The following is a 23,656-nucleotide window of genomic DNA, read 5'->3' as shown; positions in this document are numbered from 1 at the left end:
CTTTGCCAGTCATGTGATCACAACAACCCGGGAGAAAAATGACGGAGAACAGCGGGGCTCGCCGCTCGGGTAAGTTGTCAGTTTGTGCTCTTTATTTTACAAGCAGTGAGGGCTCGACAGCATTTGTATCTTACATTAGCTAGCTAAATGAGTGAAGTAGCCTTGTGCCTTGCTGTTAGCAAGCTCCGTAGTTATCATTAATTGAAGTGAATCACAACGTTACCGTGTCCTTTTGTGTGTGTGAGGGGGGGGGGGGGTGACGGTTTGCAAAGTAACGTAATGATCACTTCGGTTAGATAAGTCAAGTAGACCATGCTACACTATACGAAATACTCTCTTACAAAAGCCCTGCATTTAAACATGTTACTTTATTAAAAGTATGCTAGTATAATTAGGAAAGTGTTGTTAAAGTATTTAAAGTAGACAAGTTATACTATTATATTATATCATTTGATTTATTGTTATTACCGATGCACGAGTTGACTTAACTGTTGTAGTTGGAGCTCATTTTGAACAATGAGCTAACTAATTATTACTTTCATAATGGTTTAATGTGCTGACTATTTTCTACATTAATAGATGAAGGTCTGGTTTGTTCAAAGTCTCAAAATAGTAGGACCAGAGCCCTAGAGACTCTAGGGCTCTGAGTAGGACATGCTGTCATAATTACCCAGAGTCCGAAGTGACACCTTTACAATGTTAAAGCTGTTAGATAAATGTAGTGACGTAAAAACTAAAGTATTCAAGTTAGTGTAGTGAAAAAGAGATAATGTTTTTTTTAAATGTTACTAAAACAAAATCTCTTGTTTTGGACTGACAGTAATGATTCAAGAAATAGTAAATAAATAAATACACACACATCGATCTGTTGTGGATGGAACACAACAAATGGTGCTCTTACCTGTGATGCCTCCTCCAAACATTATAACCAGACTGTATCATTCAAACTATAAGTAACAGTTCTAGCTACTTGACTTTAGACAAAGAATTCAAAAGACTTGAAAAACCAATCATTATTTTACGGTGCCTCTCCTTTTGTTTGTATTATTAAACCCTTTCAATCTAAAAAACTGAGCAACTCAACAGTTAACTTTATATTTCTTATTGTCCAAAGCATCTAATAATAATAATAATACATGGGACTTCTATATAGCTTTTCATGAAACTCAAAGACTATTACACAATTTTGTTCCCCTCTCATATTCACAGGATGGATGATTAGAGACTTTGGGGGAAACCTCAGCTTTATGAACGTCCTGTATGTTGGTTTGGCCGGAGAGGGCTGAGGGTCTTTCCCTGCGAGGAGTCCTCCTCGCAGGGAAAGACCCTGCAGGCCTGAGGGAGGAGGACCAGACCTGATGGAGGAGGACCTGCACCAGCTGCACCTACAGAACTTAGCCCATGCTGGGCATAGCTGTTACCACCTGCACAGGCCTAGCCTGTCAATTAACAGATTAACATTTAGTGTAACTTATGTATATTATTTCGTTTTTATTTAAATAAAAAATGGTGATGGTTCATGCTTGATAACTTTTAGTTCACATTTCAATAAATTGTATTTGCACTCCTTTTGTCCGTTATTCTTACTGAAAATGTTAGATTACACATTCACATCTGACTGAAGATTGGTACCATTTATTTATGACGTTCCAAACTCCGCGGTACAAGGCACAAGTATTGTGAAGCTCATAAAGTGAGGCAAATGCATTTGATCAGCTGACTTTTTTTTTTTGCCAAACTTTATAGGCCTGACAATAATCACACTGTCTCTGAGGTGCAACGTAAAACACAAAACAACACAAATGAAGTTCCTGTTAGACTACAAAACTATTCAGTGTGCAGGTCTTTGTGTTACAATACAAGTGTCTCTTAGTGAATGTCCTGTACTGCTCTTAAATCTCATCACATCAGCTTCTCCTTTCCCTCTTGGATGTTCTTCTGGACCCTCAGAGAAAGAGAACATGGTGAAGCAGTCCTGTCTCTCAGGCGTGTCCTTTCCTAACAGAAATATCAAAAAACATATTATTGCAGAGCAAGTGTGTTATTTAAGAAAGAGGTGTGTTTGTTTGTTCATAAATATAATGATTTTTTTTATTTGAATGTGTTTTTTAAATCCAACAGTGTACTACAAAGATAATCAGATTATGAATAAACCGTTCTAAATTCATCAACATTGAAATAAATGTATTATTATAATAATATTTAACGGTTATCAAAACTTAGTGCAACTGTGGAAGCTTGCTCTGTTCGGTTGTCTCACTGAAAGACAAAGGGTCGCAGTTCTCACTATGTTCAATAATATTTGCCTTAAATACATTGAAATGTGAAAGTTGAACAAAAAAGTGATGTTGCTTGGTAAAAATGTAAATGTAACGTTTTGCTAAGAAAGTCCACTCAACATCACTGATGTGTAGGTGATCTAGTATTCAGTCATGTTTAATGGCATGTATATCAGTGTATTAGAGTCATTACTTTATGCATTCTTTGTAAAGCATGAAAAAGGTGTACCTTGGAATCCGTGCTGAAGTTCTCTGCTGTCCAGATCTGTCTCTCCTCCTCTGGTCCAGCCTGTCTGGATCACCTTAAGGAGACTTTGAACAAACAGATGTAAAGTTACATGCATGGGTTACAGACTTCTTTACATGCAAACAACTTTTTATCTTCTTTTAAAAACAGGTCATAATCTTATTGTTATACTTAAGAAATTGCTGGATATCACAGTCCTTATACTGTATCAGTTTGATTGAGTATTATTGTGTAGGTCCTTTTTATTTTACTGTTACTTTGGACGAGGTTTCATGAGTCAGTCAAATTAATTTGTTTTCAAATGCCATATTCATATGTATCACACACGTAAGGGTAAGACACAAACCTATTTAACAAATACAATGCAATGGATAAGCTTCATTCTGACTGAAGTCACAGATAACGTCATACTGCATCTAATATTTAAACAAATAATTTCCTTGTCACTAAAGCATTGACTACGCTATTCATCGTCCTTAAATGCAGGCATTAAGTTACATGTTCTGTTCTACAGCCACGATGAGGCTGTTTCTCAAGTGTGAGGATAATACAATTAAAAGAGGCATTGGTAATAATATTAAAAACAACAATGTTTGGGTCGTTCGTCGGATAGGCGGTTAGCTGCAATAAATAACTCCAGTTCATCAAACCATATTACAATATCTAAGGGAGCGTTATTATCTTGAAATGTGACGTTCATATTTTAAAGATACACACATTTCATTGTGAGGTTGATTTAATATACACTAAGCCTCTCTTCAACAATACGTTGACGTTAGCTAGTCTATTTTATGCTATAGTAGAGCATAGCGAATTTAAATGAACCTTAACAATGCATACAGTAACCTAACTATCTAACGTACAAGGATGACCTTATTTTAGCAACCTCGCACAGAAGCCTTTTGGTATACAGTAGCATCCCACTTAATGTTTTACACTCTTGGATGCTACGCATAGCATCGTTAGCACAGATGGAACTACGATTGCTCAAATGCTAACCCAACTCTAAACATTCATTAACGTTAGCTTAATAAAAACACCAGTAACATAACATAAAGTACGCAGGCTTCACTTACCGAATAAACTGCATTCATGGACGGTCTGTTTTAACCGCAGATAAATCCTATATTTGCATGACGAATAGTCCACCAGGAACCAACACTACAAACACGTTCCGAGTTCAAGTAGTGTTCTCCTCATGAGCTGAGCCGCTGTAGCATCACGGAGCCAATGGGGCTAACGGAGCTAGCAGAGAGGAGCTAGGAGCAGCAGTCCCGTTGTCATGAAGGGGGAATCTAACTATATACAGAATATGTTTTTGTGGATCCAGGCTAGAAACATGTTCATTTTCTGCTATTAAGTTGGACATTTTAACATAGGGTCTACAGGAATTGCTCCCATCTGCATCCATCGCCTATAGTTTGCAGCATTGGGCTTCACCGCACTGTCCCGGGGTTTGCCGCTTGGCTCTGATAGGCCAGAAGTCGGTTTGATTGCATTCGGACTCGATTGCTTATCCTGTCTGAGTAGCCCGGATGAGGCATCGCAATTTTTGACGTCGAATTTTATACACCGAATTTTTTGACATCGAATTTTAAACACCGAAATATTTGACGTCGAATTGTTTTCACTTTAATTTTTGGGATCTGAATTTGAACATTCGAATTTTTTTAACTTGAATTTTTACATTTTTATTTCACATAGGTAATTTCGGAGCAAAAAAAATTCAGATACATGATTTTCAAAGTAATTATTTTCAATGCTATAAATTCGGTGTCTGATACAATTCAAATACTTCTGTCTCTTGTTTGCTTCCATAGACTCTCCCTCCACATTATTGTAGACACATCTTCTTCTTCCGTTAGAGCAGCTAGCACCAGATGCTAATAACAACAGCGCCGGAACCGGTGCACCCTCCCTCGCTCCCACGCACTTTGGATGTGAGCTGCGAGTGCCAGATAAGCCAACATCCCCCATTTTCATCACTTACAGCGCCCATCGTACAGGGCAAATGAAACGTGTAACCGGGGTGAAAAGGGTGTTACATTTACTTCATTATGAATATTGTTACATCAAAGCCGAAAATTAGGATGAGCCCCAACGGTCAAAAATGTTTTTTCCCTCCTCTCTCTCTCTCTCTCTCTCTCTCTCTCTCTCTCTCTCTCTCTCTCTCTCTCTCTCTCTCTCTCTCTCTCTCTCTCTCTCTCTCTCTCTCTCTCTCTCTCTCTCTCTCTCTCTCTCTCTCCCTCTCTCTCTAAATTTCAATATATTTGATACTCTGCAAATGTCGTTGATGTATATTATGAACAGCTTTGGACCCAACACGGACCCCTGAGGTACTCCACAAGTTATGTTCATGTATTCTGATTTATGTTCACCAATTTCAACAAATTGTTGTCTGTTGCTTTAATAATCTCTCACCCAGTCTAATCCCACCCCTCTGATGCCATACCGTTCCAGTTTTGTCAGTAAAATATCGTGATCTATGGTGTCAAATGCTTTTTGTAAGTCTATAAATATTCCCACAGCTTGTTTTTTATTGTCCATGCAGTTTGCTATTTCCTCACTTAATTCCATTAGTGCCATAGATGTTGATCTATCTTTCCTGAATCCATATTGACTGTCGTCCAAAATCTGATGTGTTTCCATGAAATTGTCAAGTCTTTTTGTAAAAAGCTTTTCAAGGATCTTGGAAAACTGAGAGAGCAATGAAACAGGTCTGTAATTTGTGTAATGGTGTTCATCCCCAGTTTTATATAATGGTATAACTTTTGCTATTTTCATTTTATTTGGGAATTTACCAGATTGAAAAGTCAAGTTAAAGAGATGTGTCAATGGTTCTGCAATTTCTTCAATAACGTTTTTTACTATAATCATATCAATATTATTCCAATCGGTCGAGGATTTGCTTTTACATTTTCGCACAGTATCTATGATTTATTTTTCTTTGACTGGTGTGAGGAAGAAAGAGCTATTGTTTTCATTCCAGAGGTCCGTATCTCCCCTTTAGTTGTTTCTACGGTTTACATTTTTTCTGCCAGATCTGGCCCCACATTTACAAAGAATTCATTAAAACCATTAACCACATCTTCTGTATTATTAATAACATTATTTTTGACCACAAAAAACTCAGGGTAACCTGGACTTTTTGCTCAATTTCTAATGACACTATTTAATACTTTCCATAAACCTTTCATATTATTCTTATTATTCTCTAATATTTTATTATAGTATTCTTTTTTACATATCCTCAGAATATGGGTTAATTTATTTTTATATATTTTTTTCTGCTTCTGAAGTTCTATATTTTATGAATTGTCTATATAGTGTATTTTTCTTTTTGCAGGCATTTTTTAGGCCATTAGTGATCCATGCACTGTGAGTTTGTTTGTGTCTCGCATTGTTTCACAGGACAGTTTTTGTCATAAAGTGATTTAAAAATGTTTAGAAATTCATCATAGGCCTTGTCAATATCGTCTCTCTCATATACTATACTACCCTCCAATTCTGATTTAGTAAGTCATTCTTAAATGCAATTATGTTATCTTCAGTTCTCAATCTTTTGTATTTGAAATGGCTGGCGACTTTAGGTTTCTTAGAACTACAGTAATAGACAATAAAAACAGGTAAATGATCACTGATGTCACTATATAATAGTCCGCCTATTGTATTGTTTTCCATAATGTTTGTGAATATGTTGTCTATTAATGTAGCAGAATGAGAAGTGATTCTACTAGGTCTGGTAATTTTAGGATACAAACCCATACTGTACAATGTATTGATGAAGTGTTCTGTCATTTTATGCTTATTTGGATTCAACAGGTCAATATTGTAATCCCCACAGATAAACATAATTTGTTGTAATGATTTAGTAAACATGTTTTCTACCCTATCTGTAAATGTGTCAATACAGGTTCCAGGAGCTCTGTATATACAACTCACAATACAAATTTTAGACTTTTCCATACACATTTCTACTGTAACACATTCAAACAAATCGTCAACAGCTGTTGTCATGCTCTCCGCCACCTTATACTGTAGTTCATTCCTTTATCCACATAGATTGCCACACCCCCTCCACTCTTATTCCTTCTGTTTGTATAATTCAGTTCGTAGCCATCCATCTCAAAGTCCACACCTTTCTCAGCACTGATCCAGGTCTCTGATATTGCTATGATGTTGAATGGGTTCTTAAACTGACTTCGATATTCTTTAATGTTGAGGAAGTTGGCATATAGGCTTCTGCTATTGAAGTGGATAATTAACATTGAAGTAATTGTTTACCAAAAACCTGAATGTCCATCTACATTAGTAGTTTGTGGGTTGTGAGTAGCCAATGTGTTTGGTAAATATTCTTTTTTTTTTACTTCATGATCCTGCTTTATGAATTGTGTTGTCTAAAATAAACCAGGTCCTGGTTTTAAATTGATACAGTGTCTAATTTCATGTTTATTTTAATATGATTGCATGCAAAGGTAGACATAGGTCCTGTATGCAACCTTTGGTACTATTGCCAGTTTAGCAATTCAGCTAGTCTCCACCTTAGTTACACTAATAAAGGTTTTTATGACTTCCTCCCTGAGATGTGTACATTAAAACAAGACTTAATCATGCCACACTACAACCTCATGAATTCATTATGAGTGATTGCACTACTTTCAGATATTTGTATAATTAAAGCAGGAGCATGCAGTAAGCACTGCAGGTATCTGTATTTTATACATATATATGAAGTCTAGACATTGTGCAAAAGAACAGTGTCTCTGGAAAATATCTATTTTCCAGCAAAAACAATGGCACCAAACCTATACAGGAGTCTGAGTGACACAATAATGATGTTAATGAAACTCTTCACTGCTGACACTGTCAACATAGATGAGATAATATCTGTGTTTTAATCTTATAGAACAAAAACAGTGAAAACTTTTGATTATTAGGCAAGCACTGTGTTTATTGTAGTGTATTGTATATGGTACTTTTTGACAGGAATGCCAAGGAGGAACAAATCTTTAATTAAGTCAAACAACTTTAACAACAAATAAATACCTTGCAAGCAACAAACAAATCTATACAAATATAATAAGAAAAGCATGTTAAAGTAGACACACCTCTCTCTCTCTCTCTCTCACACACACACACACACACACACACACACACACACACACACACACACACACACACACACACACACACACACACACACACACACACACACACACACACACACACACACACACACACACACACACACTAGTCAAGTCAAACTAGCAATTGAAAGCATGCAATATGTTACTGCAGCTACGATGGCCCCGAGAGCTAAACGCACTGCAACTTAAGACAAACTAAAGCAGGGGTGTCAAACTCCATTTCATCGTGGGCCACATTAGCATTATGGTTGCATTCAAAGGGCCGGTTGTAACTATATAAATATACATATATAAATACATAATATATATGAAATAATGTATTATATTATTGCCTCTGCATTGGATTTGTATTGGATAGGGTAATAACTTCATAATTAACTACTTCTGAAAGCAGAAGTCTAGGGCACGCCTCTTCAGTGCGCATGTCACAAAATGAGATGCATTGTGGGACATATAGTTTATGGGCAACATGCTTCTGTAAAATAAGATAAGATAAGATGGACCTTTATTAATCCCCGTGGGGAGATTCGGTAGTTTAACAGCAACAGGGTAATACTGAAAAACAGGACAGCACAGATTAATACAATTAAGGATAAATCAAAGATAAAAATAAGAAATAATTATAAAATAAGAAATTAATTAAATTATATACTGTAAAGTAGCATGTAATCGTATAATAAACGTATTATATTCTTTGCAAGCTCTTGCGGGCCACATAAAATGAAGTCGCGGGCCGGATTTGGCCCCGGGCCTTGAGTTTGACACCCCTGAACTAAAGTAAATACAGAATCACATTGCATATACAGAGAACTTTGTGAAATCTGCATTCTATATTTGCCTATGTTCTTTATAGCATCTATGCAATTGCTTTTGTGTTCTGTTTTGGTTCTGAGTTTTCTTTTGTTTTGTCTTTCTGCATGTGTTTAATTGAGTTTGCAGTGCACTGAACTTTAAGGGCAATCATAGATCCCTGCTATTTTGCTACCTTTAAGAGTGCAAGTACTTTCACAGTGACAGTGTTAGTGGAACAGCCGAGAGACAGCCTTTTAGAAGTTTCCAGAGATGTTGAGTGGGATGATGGAATAATATAAAACTCACTGTGACAGGAGCCATCTGAACAATTGTAAACTATTCACACAACAGTTTTGTTTCATGCCATTACAAACATACCAGACATTTACAGTACAAATACTTTTTTTGTGATTGGATCAACTTTTTTGTAAACCTTTAATACCTAAAACTATGGTCTGAATAGAGTATCCCTTAACATTACAGTCCACACCAATAACCTATTGCCAAAGCAAAATACGTGTTTATTTGTGAACAGATGGGATGTAATAAAACTTGTCTTTTCATGTGTTTGGTAATAAGGTAAAAGTCATGAGCCTTTCTACGTCTTCGAGGAATCCACACTTATTATTACCATGGTTTACAAAAGGTACAGATGGCAACTGGCAGGGTAGATTAATACATGAATTAAAAATAAGCCTGTTAGTAATTTCTCCACAGTAAATGACATAATAATACAAGTTTTGTTCAAATTAACGATTAAGACAAAGGAAATAAAAGCTACAGAATGTGTAACACAATCAAGTGCTGTGTGATGTACAGTAATACAGGATAAAGCATCTTCCCTTCAGCACAGTGACAGTCTCTGCACTGTAAATACAGTATTATGTCCAGCACCCTCAGGTTGGTACTCTGCTCAATGAACAAGCAGCTGCCTGATGTTTTGTACCACAGCATCTTCCTTTTCTAACCATTTGCTAGTTGTTGTTGTAACAACTATGTGCCGTACATGTCATGCTACAGACTAGCTTATATTCAAATATGCTACAGCAGAGTACAGCATAATGCAGGGAGAAGACAGGCAGCAGTCCGGGATCTTTTACTGTCAGACAAAAGAGTTCCCCTTCTTGTCGGCTCTGAAGTGGGGAGAAGATGAGAGGAATAATTGTAATACATCTTTGTCATCATGGCATTAGAATTATACATTTATAGCAGGGGGATTGGCAAACAAAAACTGAATGATATGTGAGAAATAAAAACAGAAGTCAGATCATAATACCTCTGCAAGGGCTTCTTGCTTGTAGCAGATGCACATATATTATCACCTTAATTTAAACGGCACATCTCATTATATACAGCGTTTTTCTGTTAATACTGGTTACCAGGCCAGCTCTTAGATTTATTCGCAGTGGCACTTTTTGAAAGACAGTTTAATAAGTATTATAATAAAACTCAGAGTGATGTGTTTGCTCTGCAGGAGGTTAACTATGATGCTCACCTATGTCTACTATAGACTAATCAAATACATTATTTTGGACAATTTAGTTGTTAGAATTATATTAGTATACTTTTTAGGATGTATGTTAGTTGTTATGTAGGTTCTAAATGTTTCTGTACAATAAATGAACTCAAGACTATTCTAGTAAGATATATTTCAAATACCTTTTCTTTTCTGTATAGTCCCCTATTCTGCTTCAGATAGTTTATTAGTATGTCCTATTTCTCATCTCCATTCTGTCTTATTATTGTACTTTGTATTTTAACTGATTGTAAATAAAATGAGTTGCCTTTATCAATTATCTTCCATTCTTCACTTATAAACACCGATTCATTTAATACAGCAGGAGACCGGCTTTGCTAAAGTATAAATTACCTCAGAAACCAGCCAAACACTAGCACATACTTTGTAGGCTAAAGACACATAATTGTTCAATGTTCTACTGCAGGGAAATATCTAAAGTACACTTGTGCAATGTCAATATAATCTTAAATATAAACATTTATTTTCTTGAGGCATATCCGTGCTGTATGTGTCCTTGTCTTGGCTAATCAGTACTTTATCACTAAGACCTGCTTGGGGTTTAAAGCAGTTAGATGAGTAGATAAGAATGTTGGCCAGTCAAGTTATTGTATGATTGAAAGAGGCAGAGCTTAAGACAGATATAATATACAAATACTTGGCACATTACTACAGGAAAAAAGATTGTTACTATTAAAGAAAGTTGTGGTCTCAGCATGTTTTCGTTCAGTTTCTCTTAATCTCTGCGGTGTCTACGTGCTGTTTGATTGGGTAAACACCTATTTTTTAATACATTTTTCTAATTAATCGAATGTTGGTGATTCAGCAATCATGTCCTTCTTTGTCTCTGTTAAATTCCCTTGCTGACAGAGAGTGGCCCACTACTTACTTAGCAGATGTGTCCTGCAATTCAGTATCCAGTCTGGTTAAGCATTCAGTTAGAGGGCAGAGAGCAAAGGTTAGTGAGGGAGGTGAACAGCTGACAGGGAGCAACCATATTGTCAGTACACATGCAGTTGCTGGGGATTAGTAGCCTGTGTCCAGACTGCCATTGGAGGGTGGATGAAAGGAATGGAAAACAAGCATCAGTTCTCTAAGTTGGTAGTGTTTAAGGTTGAAAGAGGGAGCCCCAGATACACTGCAATGCATATGGAGGATAATTTACCAACATTAAACCAAAGAACATTGTACCCTTATACAGTGAACACTTTTTCACGAAAACTGGTTTTAGGTCAGTCTCTAGTTTTCAGACTCAAGACACCCTCCCATCGATAATGAATAGAAATTAAGTATAACATAAGACAGCTTTAATTTTTCCATGTTCCCAGCATTGCTCTATTTTCATCAAAGCACCAGCAAACATGTGCATGTGTTAGGATGTTTGTTTGCAAAATAACTCCAAACAGCAAACAGACATATACAAATCATAAAACATATACAGTATGTTCCACAGAGATACGGCCCTCACCACAAGAAAACAACAGCATTGGTCATTTGTTTATTTTTTCTTGAATAGCAGCCTGGTAGTGGTGTACATGAATGTTCTCTAAGTATCAAAGATGAGTGAGACTGTGTTGGCGATTTACACCAACTACTGTGTTTTGCTTTGGAGGTACCAATAAAGTCCCACCGAACAATTAACACTGCTACCTTTATGACTTAGTTTTAGTTATTGTGGTTGCTGGCCAATAGTTTGTGCCCAGTCTCAAACACACGATGCTAATAGTTTTAACTCATCTCACTGAAATCTATCATTAGCCAGCTGCAGTTAAAATACTGTACCTCATATTATTTCACACTGTGGTAATATGTTGCTGCCAATTATGAGAGAGTCCAGTCTCTGCTACTTGTCTGTAAGGTTGACTGAAACTCAGCAACAATTCCTACAACAATTCCTACCGACAGAGAACTTGATGTTTTCCTATGATTCGGTCACATTATGCATTTCAGGTAAATTGAAAACAAACCGTAAGACCTGCCCCACGTATGGAAGTCACTGTGTTTATTTGTTGGTTTATAACTTAGGTTGTATGTGGTCTTTAGATCTCAACTAACATTTAACAAAATATTAGCCGAGCTACAGGAACAGGCACATCACAAACTGAGAGAAATAAGCAAATCAAAATCTTTCTCATTTTATGTTGAAGAAGAAGGCAGCCAATAGTCAGTAAAAGGTTAGTCCCTGCATGTGAAAATTCAAAAAATGTCAGTACAGACAAGTTAGTCGATTTACCTCATGCATGCAAATTTGTGTATACCCCTCTCCTCGTCATACCTTGGGGCAGAGTGAGAAATGTTTTAGTCCACAAACAGCCGCCAAAAGAAATGATCCTATGACTGAGGATTTAAACTGAATATACTAAGGAGGGGGACGCATTGGTTAAAGAAGTGTACTAACAATGGTTACATTGTCAATTCATGGGGATTAAGGTGTCAGACTGTTACCAAAAAAATAGACAAAAAATAAGGGGTTTCCTGAGAGTAAGTTTTCCAAAAACTCAAAGAAATACAAACATTGTTTTTACACAAGAAAAAAAAGAAAGGGTAATCGTTTTCAACTTGTGATGTGTGGTTTCATATGTTAAACTTTAAGAAGAGCTTACTCACTTTACAATGCTGGGGGGAATGTGGACGTACTCCATTGGGATGATTTCTCCAAGCTCTCGCAGACTGTTCACATACTTTATCTTGCTGCTGAACTTGGAGCTGCAGAGACAGAAACATATAGGGTTTGTATCAGTAATGTGAAATATTGTGTTTCCAATGTAAACAAAATGTGATTTTGGACAAATAGGTTGTTGTATTTTGATTTGTAGTGTTGTCAAGTGCTAATACTTAAAAAAGTAAACCCATAGATGCAGAAAGTTAAATATAAAAACCTGGAAACACATACTGTTGGTGGAATATAAGTTAAAAGAGGAATGTGTACATTTAAAACAAATGTAAACCTCTGTTGCGCTTTACTTCCTGTCAACTACTGTGATGATGTGTGTGTATGTGTCATCTAAATGTTTACTACAAAAATTAAACCTTATGAAGGGTCTGGTGATTCCCAGCAGAGTCCTTATGAACCAGGAAGGATGGACAATGATGAACATCTTGAGATTTTTCTTCAGTCTGTGAGGAGAAGCAGTAGTGGTGTAATAAGATTAGTAAAGGTGTAACTAATACCATATTGACTTATTATTAGGTATTCCATGTGTATCATTCCTGCTTGCTGCTATAAAGTATACTTTATTATAGGAGTAGAATGAAGATAAGAGGTAGTACACACAGGGAACTAAGCTCCTATGATTTATTTCTGTCACTGACATTATTTACAGAGTTTTACCATTATACATCAATGAAGCACAAGTATCTGAGCATTTATAGATCTGCCTCAATGATCACTCATTGATGATTCATTCAGTGTCTGAAGTCTCAAATGAAAGCTAAGTGAACTGACTGTCTGTCAGTATAGGGAGTAGAGGGTTGAGTGAACTAGGTAGTACTTACTGACACAGATCATTCTCTTTTAAAACAAAATCTACAACTGAGTTCATCTCACATCTTTTGTTGAGCATTTAAAAAAGAAAGTTTGCAGTAGGTTTATCCCTACAGTCTATCTATGGTTTACTACGCCCCCTTTTGGTCTACTGGTACAACACAAGCGATCGTCAAAAAGTATTTACAAAATAATGTAGGCCTAGCAGAGCTTCCATAATTGTATGCATATCAACTTTTGCTTATATAATTAAAACTTACACAGAAATGTTTGTGTGCTTCAATAATAACAGTTATACATTGCATTTTCTTGTTTGTATATTACCTTCTGTCAATCATTTGGTAGCACTTTTTCATCCAGGTAAAGCCCGGCATCCTTCTGCGAGGTGTGGCACCATTCAGGTAAACAATCATGTAATCTTCTGCCACCATTAGTTCCAACGTACTTATTACATACCTACGGAGACATAGAAAATGCTGTGTAAAGACGATAATACATAATAACTGCTACAAAAGCAACACCAGTGTTTTTCTAGTTAATTGAATTGTATAAAATACAGTAAATAATCAATTCCAAGTTCACATTTAAGTGAGCCGTTTTGATCAGAACTGTTTTTTAATGGTTTGATGTGGCCCCTATGCTCCGATGAAGGAAAATCTTTGTGCAACAAATGAAGACATCATTTGATGTTGGCTTGTATTACACTACATCATGAAGCATAGCCATACTTACAGAAAAAGGTTTTCCATCACATAATTGTAATTGTCAAAGTCGCTGTCTGGTAGGAAGCATGCTGCAAACACGATGATGGCATTTTGTTCAGCATAATAACCTGACAAAATAAAAAGAGACAATGGGTGTCACAGTTATCCACCACTTAGTCATTTCTAACATTGAGTTGGAAATGATTTACTATAAGTTAATTTAATCATGAACGAGGGAAGACACACCAACTGTCAAAAGGCAGAGCATCACTAGACTCAATATGATAAAATGAAATGAAACATGAAGAAACAGGTACAGCTTTTAAACATTTGTATTTGCGTACCTCCATGAGAAATGACTCTTTTGTATGGCTCAATGCACTTCATGTCAATGCGATGCTCCTGCTCTCCGATCACCACACTCCTCCACAGACGGTTTTCCCTGCTCTCCTCAGCTGCTCTGTGTGCTGCAATCGCATCACCTGATGCTGCTCCTGCATCCATATTTGACTCTTCTGAGTCACCTGTTTGTCAAATAAAGACAATTTTACAGGACAAGAACTATTTAATATACTTTTTTAGATAATATGTAATGTCAGTGTGGCTGTGTGCATGTTTGTATTGTGTCTTCAGGTATTTGACCGTGTCTGTTGAACTCCAGTGAGTCGGCCTCATCAGGACTGTCCAGCTCGTCTACATTGACATCCAGGTCATCTCCAGTATCCAAGGCATCGTCCTCAGTGTCCAGGGCCTCTTCTGAGATAAGAGACCCCTCACTGCGGTCCAGTGACACATTCATTGGTGGAGCTGTCAACTTTCTCCTCTGATTGGAGCCCCCTGACACATCAGCTGAGGATGGTGCATCTGGTCAAAGAGAGATGGTTTGAGTTTATTCTTAGACTCAAATATGTTTTTCAGAGAAATGTTTTTGATCACTGTTATTTCCCCCAATGCAACTTAATTTTTGTATTAGTCTTATATCTGTATATTATTGTACATTTAAAGTGTATTCCCTTAAGAAAACAATTTCCCCATATTATGGAAATAATGCTAAGTCTGTAAAACATAATAATGAAAAGAGATTATTCCTTGATAGGGTAAACCAGAGAAGTTTAGTTTATCTTGCTGTTTATTTACCTTCTCTGTTATCCATCTCCTCAGCAGCCTCCTCACTGGAGGCCGTCTTCATCATAATCCCCGATGCACCGTCTCCCTGTTGGGAGTGTCTGCTCAGAGGCACAGAAACACAATAATGAGCCACAACATAAATTATAATCGCTATCACCACTGCCACCAGAGGCACAGCTACAAATAGTATTGGGCCAAACAAGACAAAGACAATCATCTACAAAGACAACTTTTCCCATGACAGTAAATGAGAAAGTTTCAAATCTGTTCATTTGACTTTGGACATAAAAAGATAACAGAAGCAGACAAGAAACTCACTGCTTCATTCCCTGGCTGCACGTGTGGGAAGAGGAAACAATACTGAGCAGTGTTGCTACCTCCCCCAACCAAAGCCCCTCTAACAGACTCGATTAACATAAGGCCTGCTAACAATAGAGGGAAGCAGTATACTGAGAAACCAGTACACATGATTATAGCAACAATGACACCCGCACATTTCCTCCTCCCTTTTTTCCATAATCTCTGTCACCTACCTTTCACTTACTCCTTCTTCTCCTATCAGAGGGACTGAACCACTCTTTCCACAATCAGGTCATGTGACCACCTGATTATGAAAATGTCTGCCGTGTATGCACGCAAACACACAGAGTACAAGACAGGGGAGGGTGGTGCATCCCAAAGAGGGGGCATGTCATCACAATTACAAAGTGGGGCAAAACAAGTACCATGGTGCAACTGCTAACAAGGAACAATTAAACTGCAGAACACACACATGAACACACACGAACACACACACACACAAAATACATGTATGCATGTACACCAGGGGTGTCAAACTCCATTTAATCGTGGGCCACATTAGCATTATGGTTGCACTCAAAGGGCCGGTTGTAACTATATAAATATACATATATAAATACATAATATATATGAAATAATGTATTACATTATTGCCTCTGCATTGGATTTGTATTGGATAGGGTAATAACTTCATAATTAACTACTTCTGAAAGCAGAAGTCTAGGGCAAGTCTCTTCAGTGCGCATGTCACAAAATGAGATGCATTGTGGGACATATAGTTTATGGGCAACATGCTTCAGTAAAATAAGATAAGATAAAATGGACCTTTATTAATCCCCATGGGGAGATTCGGTAGTTTAACAGCAACAGGGTAACATTGAAAAACAGGACAGCACAGATTCACACAGATTAATAAAATTAAGGATAAATCAAAGATAAAAATAAGAAATAATTATAAAATAAGAAATTAATTAAAATGAACATATATAGATATACTGTAAAGTAGCATGTAATCGTATAATAAACTTATTATATTCTTTGCAAGCTCTTGCGGGCCACATAAAATGAAGTCTCGGGCCGGATTTGGCCCCCGGGCCTTGAGTTTGACACCCCTGATGTACACTAACTGAATACTCATTCCAATTTTGATTGAGCCAAAAAAAAAAATACATCTTTGGTGAGTAATCATTTGAAAAAGACATTCTGACTTTTGTTCTCTAGTATGTGTCCTGTATTTCCCATAATGCAACTCAACTGCATATTTTTCAAGGCCGTCCCTTATAGACAAACACCCTTTGATGTTCTATATTGTATCGGTATACGCTGGTCAAGTCAGTACTCCTCAGTTCCTCCTCCTGCAGTTCTTTCTATTTTTCTTAATCCTTATTGATGGTGTAAGAAAGGGGGTGTCATGTGTGGACTAATTGAGGGAACATTGTGGTATTGGTCTCTATAAACAAAACTGACACTTCTTTTAAATTTCACTCCTACTAATTTGGGTAGATTATGTTTTGCATGACCTAAGCACAGCCACATCTTTGTACATTTTGAGTTCTGTAAATCAGAAATGGACCCAATCGCGCTTCTTCAAACCATTTTGTATTATGTATCATGTCACAGGATGCACTGAAATAGTAATAAATATATTTGAACCTGTTCATCAAAGTACAACATATTGCAAGGACTGCAGCGTTAAAATGATCTGTGCTGCCTCTTTGTGGTAAAAGTCAGTAGTACCGCTTTTAGTCTGTGGAAAGTCTATGCACATCCTTAGCGCTCTCTTTCTCCCTCATTTATAATGAACAGTAAACAACTATGATCATGTTTCAGCTTTTAAGAAAAGACAATGAAAGAAAATCTCATTTAAATTGACATTGTCTTTGGAGGCTAACTTGAAAAAGGGATGTCTGATACAAAAAGGACATGAGAGCACCCACATTTTCACACAGTGCTGGGTCTGTTGAACCTACAGAGCAACATTTAGTCAGTATGAGCGAAAGCTCACCTTGATGGGAGAGAGTAAATATTTTCCTCTGGCATATACAGCGCATGATCTTCCCTCTCAGGATGGACATTTGATTGGTAGAAAGGCTGTCCGTCAAACTCGTAAGTCTCATTCCGACTCTGGCCATCAGCTTGATACTGAGAGGACTGGAGTTCATAGGCGAACATGGAGTTGGAGTCATCTCCATACTGGCTTTCAGCTATATATTGAAACTCAGAACCATGATCATCCATACAGGCTGTTTGGGCGCACTGGTTTTCAGTTCTATGGTCAATGTGGTGGTAGCTGTAGCCGTATTGTGTTTGGCCCTGGGTTACATTCTCAGTTCCTGTCCACTGGTAAGCAGCGTTCTCGTTGGTTGGTGGGGAGGAAAGCTGTGAAGTCACATCTTGTTGTCTTCTTTCAGGGGAATAGGGGATAAGGGATCAGTACAGAAAGGAGAAATTCAGAAATAATTGTAAATTCAAATGAGACAAGGAACCTCATCCATTTGCCTTTAGTATTTTGTATGACTCGTGTTTTTTGACGTTAACATTTTCATGTTTTTCTTTAAATTACTATATTCAATACACTCATGATCTGCTCCACTGTATTCTATATGTTATACTATATATATACTATATTCTGATGGATTGCAAGATGAGATCTTCATTGGTCAATTGCTGTTCTGTGGCTTGTCCAACACACTGTTGAGTTTAAATCCTAATATTAGCTTTACATTAAAGGTAACCTGTGGAGTTTTTGACCACTATAGCAATATAAAGCACGGTGTTTGCAGGTGGGTGTGGCATCTGTTCTCACCACACACATGAAGACACGTGTGTGTGGTGAGAATGCAAGTGTAATATACATTCCTGCAATTATAAGTCATTGAAAGATGTCAAAGGAAATGTAGAACTGCCCCAGCAAAAACAGGTTGCAAAAGCTACAAATAAGATGTATTGCAAATGTTTTCTGAAGAAGGAAATGCATTCAACATGTTAGGCCTCAAGGACACACATTGTGTTTTGGTGAGTAACACCTATTTAAACAGAACATTTGTTTACAAAAAAACTCCACAGGGTACTTTTAACAGTGTTTAAATCCACACCAACCATAATCATTTTCTGCTTGTTATTCATTAATTTAAAAACCAAATCTTGCAATACTTGTCCAGAATAACAAACATTGAAGCAATGAGTCCACTTCACATACAGTATATCAAAAACAATTCAACAAAAGCAAACAAAAACATAGACACAAAGAGGCTATTGTATTCAATCATTGATAATGTAAAATTGAAACTACACGGACAAACTATTATTGACTGATACATTGGGTATTACCTAATCACACATTCAAACACAGTCCTGTACGCATGCACTCACACCCACACCTTCTAAGAGAGCTAGGGGAGCTGTTTCCATTAGCTGTGGTGGGGCTCCAGCTGTAATGAGGCAGGTAATGCATATTTAATGAGGCGTAAACAGATTTATAAACACACACAGAGCTGCAGATCAAAGCTTGCTGATAATCACATGAAATACATATACAAATGCAGTTTGTTTTGCGCTAACAATACACAAACACACAAACACACAGACGGACACAACATCAGTTTCTGTCACACCACTCATATTCATTTTCACATCCTCACTGTCAATCTTAGTCTGTCACTCACCAATACAACACACACACACACACACACACACACACACACACACACACACACACACACACACACACACACACACACACACACACACACACACACACACACACACACACACACACACACACACACACACACACACACACACACACACACACACACACACACACACACACACACACACACACACACACACACACACACACACAACTAATTTCCTCACGAGGGCCTTCTAGCTCAATTCCGACCGTCTGTTCAGTGATTCCCATATTCCTCTGACATTCACACCACTGTGAAAGCTGTAGAGACTAAAACACTGAACAGAGAACTAAAGGAGCGTGAGGGAAGGGGTGGTTGGCACGGCACGTGTGTGTGTGTGTGTGTGTGTGTGTGTGTGTGTGTGTGTGTGTGTGTGTGTGTGTGTGTGTGTGTGTGTGTGTGTGTGTGTGTGTGTGTGTGTGTGTGTGTTTGAGCAGAACCAATACATGTGCACAGGCATATTTATTCGCTAGTGTAGAGTTAGAAGTCTCAGTAACGGATATCTAAAAAAAATTGGAAATCAAACAATAACCATTTGCAAGGCTACAGCAGATGTACATGACAAAATGATGTTGTGTTTTTTTAATGTAGTTTGGTTTAACAAATATTTTAAGTGTGAGTATGTTGTCTTTTAACTTGAATATCTATTTAATTTTTTTTTGGTATGACATAATTGTTCTTACTTTTGAATAATTATAAGTGTGTCCAAGGTAGAATAAAACAGAGCTTAAGACATAGTTGTTGCTTACCTTGAAACAGGTGAAAAGCGATCTTGAGAAGACTGATGATCTCCAACGTGTTGTTCAGTCAACCATTCATCACAATCAACAGTCCTTACAGGTTGGCCATTATAGTAATCCACTGTATTTGGTAGGAGCCTCTGTGGCTCAAGAGTTAGTAAACCTGTTTGTTGAAATGATGAACCTCCAACCAGCTCCTCAGTGAAGCTTAGCAGATCGCAAGATCCTGAGTGTTGTCTTTCTGTGCTCTCTTTATCAGTTATCTCCTCCAGCTCTTCTTCCTCATTCTCATCCTCCATCAAATCTCCAGAAAATGGTAATCCAAGTCCTCTTTGAGTAGAATAGCCAGATTCACTTAAAGGGGTGCCAAGCAAAGAGCTGGTGTGTGAGACTGAACTGTTGGTAAGTATAGGTGATTGTGGTTCACATGTGGTTTGCGGTGCATCCTGTCCCACTAACTGGGACCCCCAGCCTTGAAGGTTTCCCAAAGAAGTGGGGCACTGTGCAGGTGCAGAGGGTGACTGCCCACCCTCGTCTGAATCTTCCATTGAAATCTGTGAATGGACATAAACTTCCTCTCTGGTCTTCAGGAAGTGGTCTGATGGATATCTAAGTGATGGGGACACACTTCTGGCCACAAAGCTTGACTTATCGTCATAGTTGCCTTCTTCTACCTGTGTTGGACTGCATTCTGTTGATCTTGAATCTGACTGATGAAAAGATTCAGAGTTAGTTTTTGACTGGCTAGGACTGATTATTTGTGGCACCATGTAATGCTCAGTGGTATTATCAAGACTTGCTTGGTATTGTGGGCATGAGACAGCTTGACTTTGCTCTGTTACTTTGCTTAGTGTGCTGTCACTACCTCTGATCATTTGGTTTTGTATACTTTGTTCTGGGTTCTCCTGGTGCTCTCTGTTTGCAGCTTTGGCTTGGGCTTGTAGAACAGTGGCAGCATAAGAAAGCATGCTAAATGTCTCCATGGACTTTCTTGTACCTTTTGATTGACTGACACACTGTTTAGGCCTATCGTGCCATTCTCTCTCAGCTTCTTTTACTGTGCCAGACACAATGATGTAATCCATTTCTAGGCCTGATGATGAATCTCCATCTGAATTGGATCGGAGCTCGTCTCGACTACCTGGGTGAAGGCTGTCGGGGCTATATTTCAGCGTGTCTCTATCCCCCCCAGAGCTGGAGCTTAAGGACATGGTTTCTGTAGTTTTTCCCACTGCATTTCCATTGCTCTCATTGTCATGACCACTTTCACTTTCAGTGGCATGATCTTTCGAAACAGGATTGTCAACAAGACTTGGGGATAATGATTGGTCACACGGCACTTGAGTATCAGCAGCTTCTCCTGGACATGAATGATGTTTAGGTGAAGTGGTCTGAGTGACAGTGGAGTAGTCCACCAGGACAAATGGGGAATGATCACTATGTTGCTCAACCCAATCAGCTTCTTTTGATGTTGTTTGGTCCTCATTACTCTCATTTGAACTTACTTCACTGCTAATCATGTGATCCAACTCACTAGCTACCTCAAAAAGGAACACTTGGTTGGTCGTCTGTTCTTTGTCTGAAATATCTGCTCTGGATTCAGTGTTTCCCAGAGGGTCAGCCTTCTGGTATTGATTGGGCTCCTCGATCTGATTAGGTCTTGTCACAGCTATAAAAGGGCTAGACTGCTCCTCAAGCTGTATCATGTCTACTGCGGGGCTAGAATGAGCCTCAGGGGAGGATGGAAGGCTCCAAGGGCCAGCTCCTACATTTTCATATTCTGAAGTAGAGGTGACCATGCCAGGCACAGGTAGGTCCCACATGTCAGTCCCTTGGTGGGGGGTAGTCTCATATTCTGAACGTTCAGATGCTAAGTCCTGCAAGACACACTCTTGGCTCTGAAAACTCTGGAACTCATCGTCGCCTGTTTCTTCACACTGTGTTGTACCTTCTGCGGCCTCTATAACTATTTTCACATTGTGTTCGTAACCTTTCCAACCCACTTCTTCAGGTGATTGAGTAAGTACTTTATTCATACCTCTCTCCTCCCCTTTAGCGGTTTCTTGTTCTACCTGTTTGTTTACATGTGTCTCTGGAGAATCACTGGTGTCCAGGGATCCCATGTGACTAAGGTTCTTTCCATTTTCAGGTCCTTCGGGGCTTGTTACTGTGGAAGAGCTGTCTTCCTGTATGGTAGTATTCCACATCACCATTCCACCATCAGGGAATCCTTCTGGACTTTCCACAGATGCACCAGTCTTAACGTTTGGGATCACCCCACAGAAAGAACCTGAGTTTCCAGACAAGTTGTCAGGGGTCGTGAGAGGCGATAGACTGTCATCCCTGATTGTCAAATTCCACAAATCTAGGGATTCAGGGTAAGACGTGGTGGTTCCGCTATCTGATTTGAGAAATCCCTTCTGAGCTGAGTATGTCCAGAAATCAAGGAGCTCCATTTGCCTGTCTCCTTTTTTCCCTTGGACCCCTTTGTCATCTTCTTTAGATGTGTCTGGCGTTAGAGTGTTTAGGATTGCTTTCTTTCTCAACAATGAGGATGTTTTTTCTTTCACTCCAATGATACCAGCCCTGCATGTTCCAATAAATTCCTCCTCTGGTGGTGTCAATTGCAGACTATGTAAGGTAATGGGGTTCCACTTATCGTGACCTACAGACTCTGGGTTCCAGGTGTCGTATGATTCAGTCTGCTCAGTGATCAGACTAAGCTGGGGCTCAAGGTTCTTTCCCCTCTGTAGGGCATTTTCTGATTTTAAGATCTCTGCTTTGCTGTTTTGTTCAGTCATATCATCAAGTGAATCTTCCTCTATGATATTCAGCGGGCTCTCAGATCCTTTGGTCCTATTCCAGGCATTACTGTCACTCAAGGACATTGCTCCTTGTGTTTCAAAGCCAAGTTCATCCCAGGTCTCTGACAATGATGATGACACACTGTCCTTGTGCTGCAGGCCATTAATCCTTTCAACTACATCTTCTGGAAAGAACCGGACCCCACAACTGCTGGGTGGACGGCTACCTACCAAGCTGTTGACTGGAGTTGGAGGAACCACAGTGTCAATCATGTCACTACCATGGATTTGACCATGGTCGTCAATTGAAAAATGTCTACTGTCAAGCCCACCTAATGAAGCAGAGAAATCCAACAAGCTGAGCTCATCAAGTTCTGATAAGCTAGAGCTACCTTCTCTTGTTTCTACTTCATCTACTCTCGCTCCAGAAGTTGCTGATTCTCCTCTTGTTTGCATTGACTGGTCACTGCTATTTAGTGGGTCAAAACTAAACAGGTCTAAGTTTTCATTCTTATTTCTACCGGAGTGGTTCTTCCTCCTCTCAGGTGGAACAGGAGGTGAGAGGGATAACATTCCCAGGGGAGAAGGGTTTCTCAGGAAGAGTCCTCCTGGTCCTGCAGCTGGTCCTCCTCCTGCTATAACTTCCCCGACTGGGCTGTCATCACTGAGGAACACCGAACTCTCTTTGGAGGAGCGGCTGCTCCGGATGGTGGTCATACCACTGTCGGGGCTCACAAGCTCCCCACCAGCACCAGCACCTACCCCTCCTGTGACTTCTTCTCCATCAGTCATCACTCTATGTGCAAAGATAAAACAAACA

The 23,656-nt window shown here is 38.6% G+C and overlaps 1 protein-coding gene across 9 annotated transcripts in view; it reads right to left on the bottom strand.

Annotated features, from left to right (window-relative positions):
* Window positions 1-8,965: 8,965 nt before the first annotated feature.
* Window positions 8,966-23,656, bottom strand: part of LOC117543953 — a 47,169-nt gene continuing 32,478 nt past the window's right edge. For 4 of the 9 annotated variants that reach the window (XM_034212636.1, XM_034212641.1, XM_034212643.1 and 1 more), the window contains 12 exons: window positions 20,042-23,632; window positions 17,603-18,001; window positions 15,307-15,395; window positions 14,812-15,033; window positions 14,514-14,693; window positions 14,198-14,297; window positions 13,790-13,921; window positions 13,012-13,098; window positions 12,589-12,687; window positions 12,215-12,256; window positions 10,871-10,903; window positions 8,966-9,598 (listed from right to left, as the gene is read on the bottom strand). In XM_034212636.1, the coding sequence (XP_034068527.1) occupies window positions 9,568-9,598; window positions 10,871-10,903; window positions 12,215-12,256; window positions 12,589-12,687; window positions 13,012-13,098; window positions 13,790-13,921; window positions 14,198-14,297; window positions 14,514-14,693; window positions 14,812-15,033; window positions 15,307-15,395; window positions 17,603-18,001; window positions 20,042-23,632 (5,005 nt within the window). In that variant the 3' untranslated portion in view covers window positions 8,966-9,567. The remainder of the gene's footprint in view (window positions 9,599-10,870; window positions 10,904-12,214; window positions 12,257-12,588; window positions 12,688-13,011; window positions 13,099-13,789; window positions 13,922-14,197; window positions 14,298-14,513; window positions 14,694-14,811; window positions 15,034-15,306; window positions 15,396-17,602; window positions 18,002-20,041; window positions 23,633-23,656) is intronic. The other 5 variants (XM_034212637.1, XM_034212638.1, XM_034212639.1 and 2 more) reach the window with 5 other exon arrangements.

The sequence above is a fragment of the Gymnodraco acuticeps genome, unplaced genomic scaffold (genome assembly GCF_902827175.1).
Source record: "Gymnodraco acuticeps unplaced genomic scaffold, fGymAcu1.1, whole genome shotgun sequence".
NCBI classification, from domain to species: Eukaryota; Metazoa; Chordata; class Actinopteri; order Perciformes; family Bathydraconidae; genus Gymnodraco; species Gymnodraco acuticeps.
Note: the sequence above shows the minus strand (reverse complement) of the source record. Positions and strands in the feature narration are given on the sequence as shown.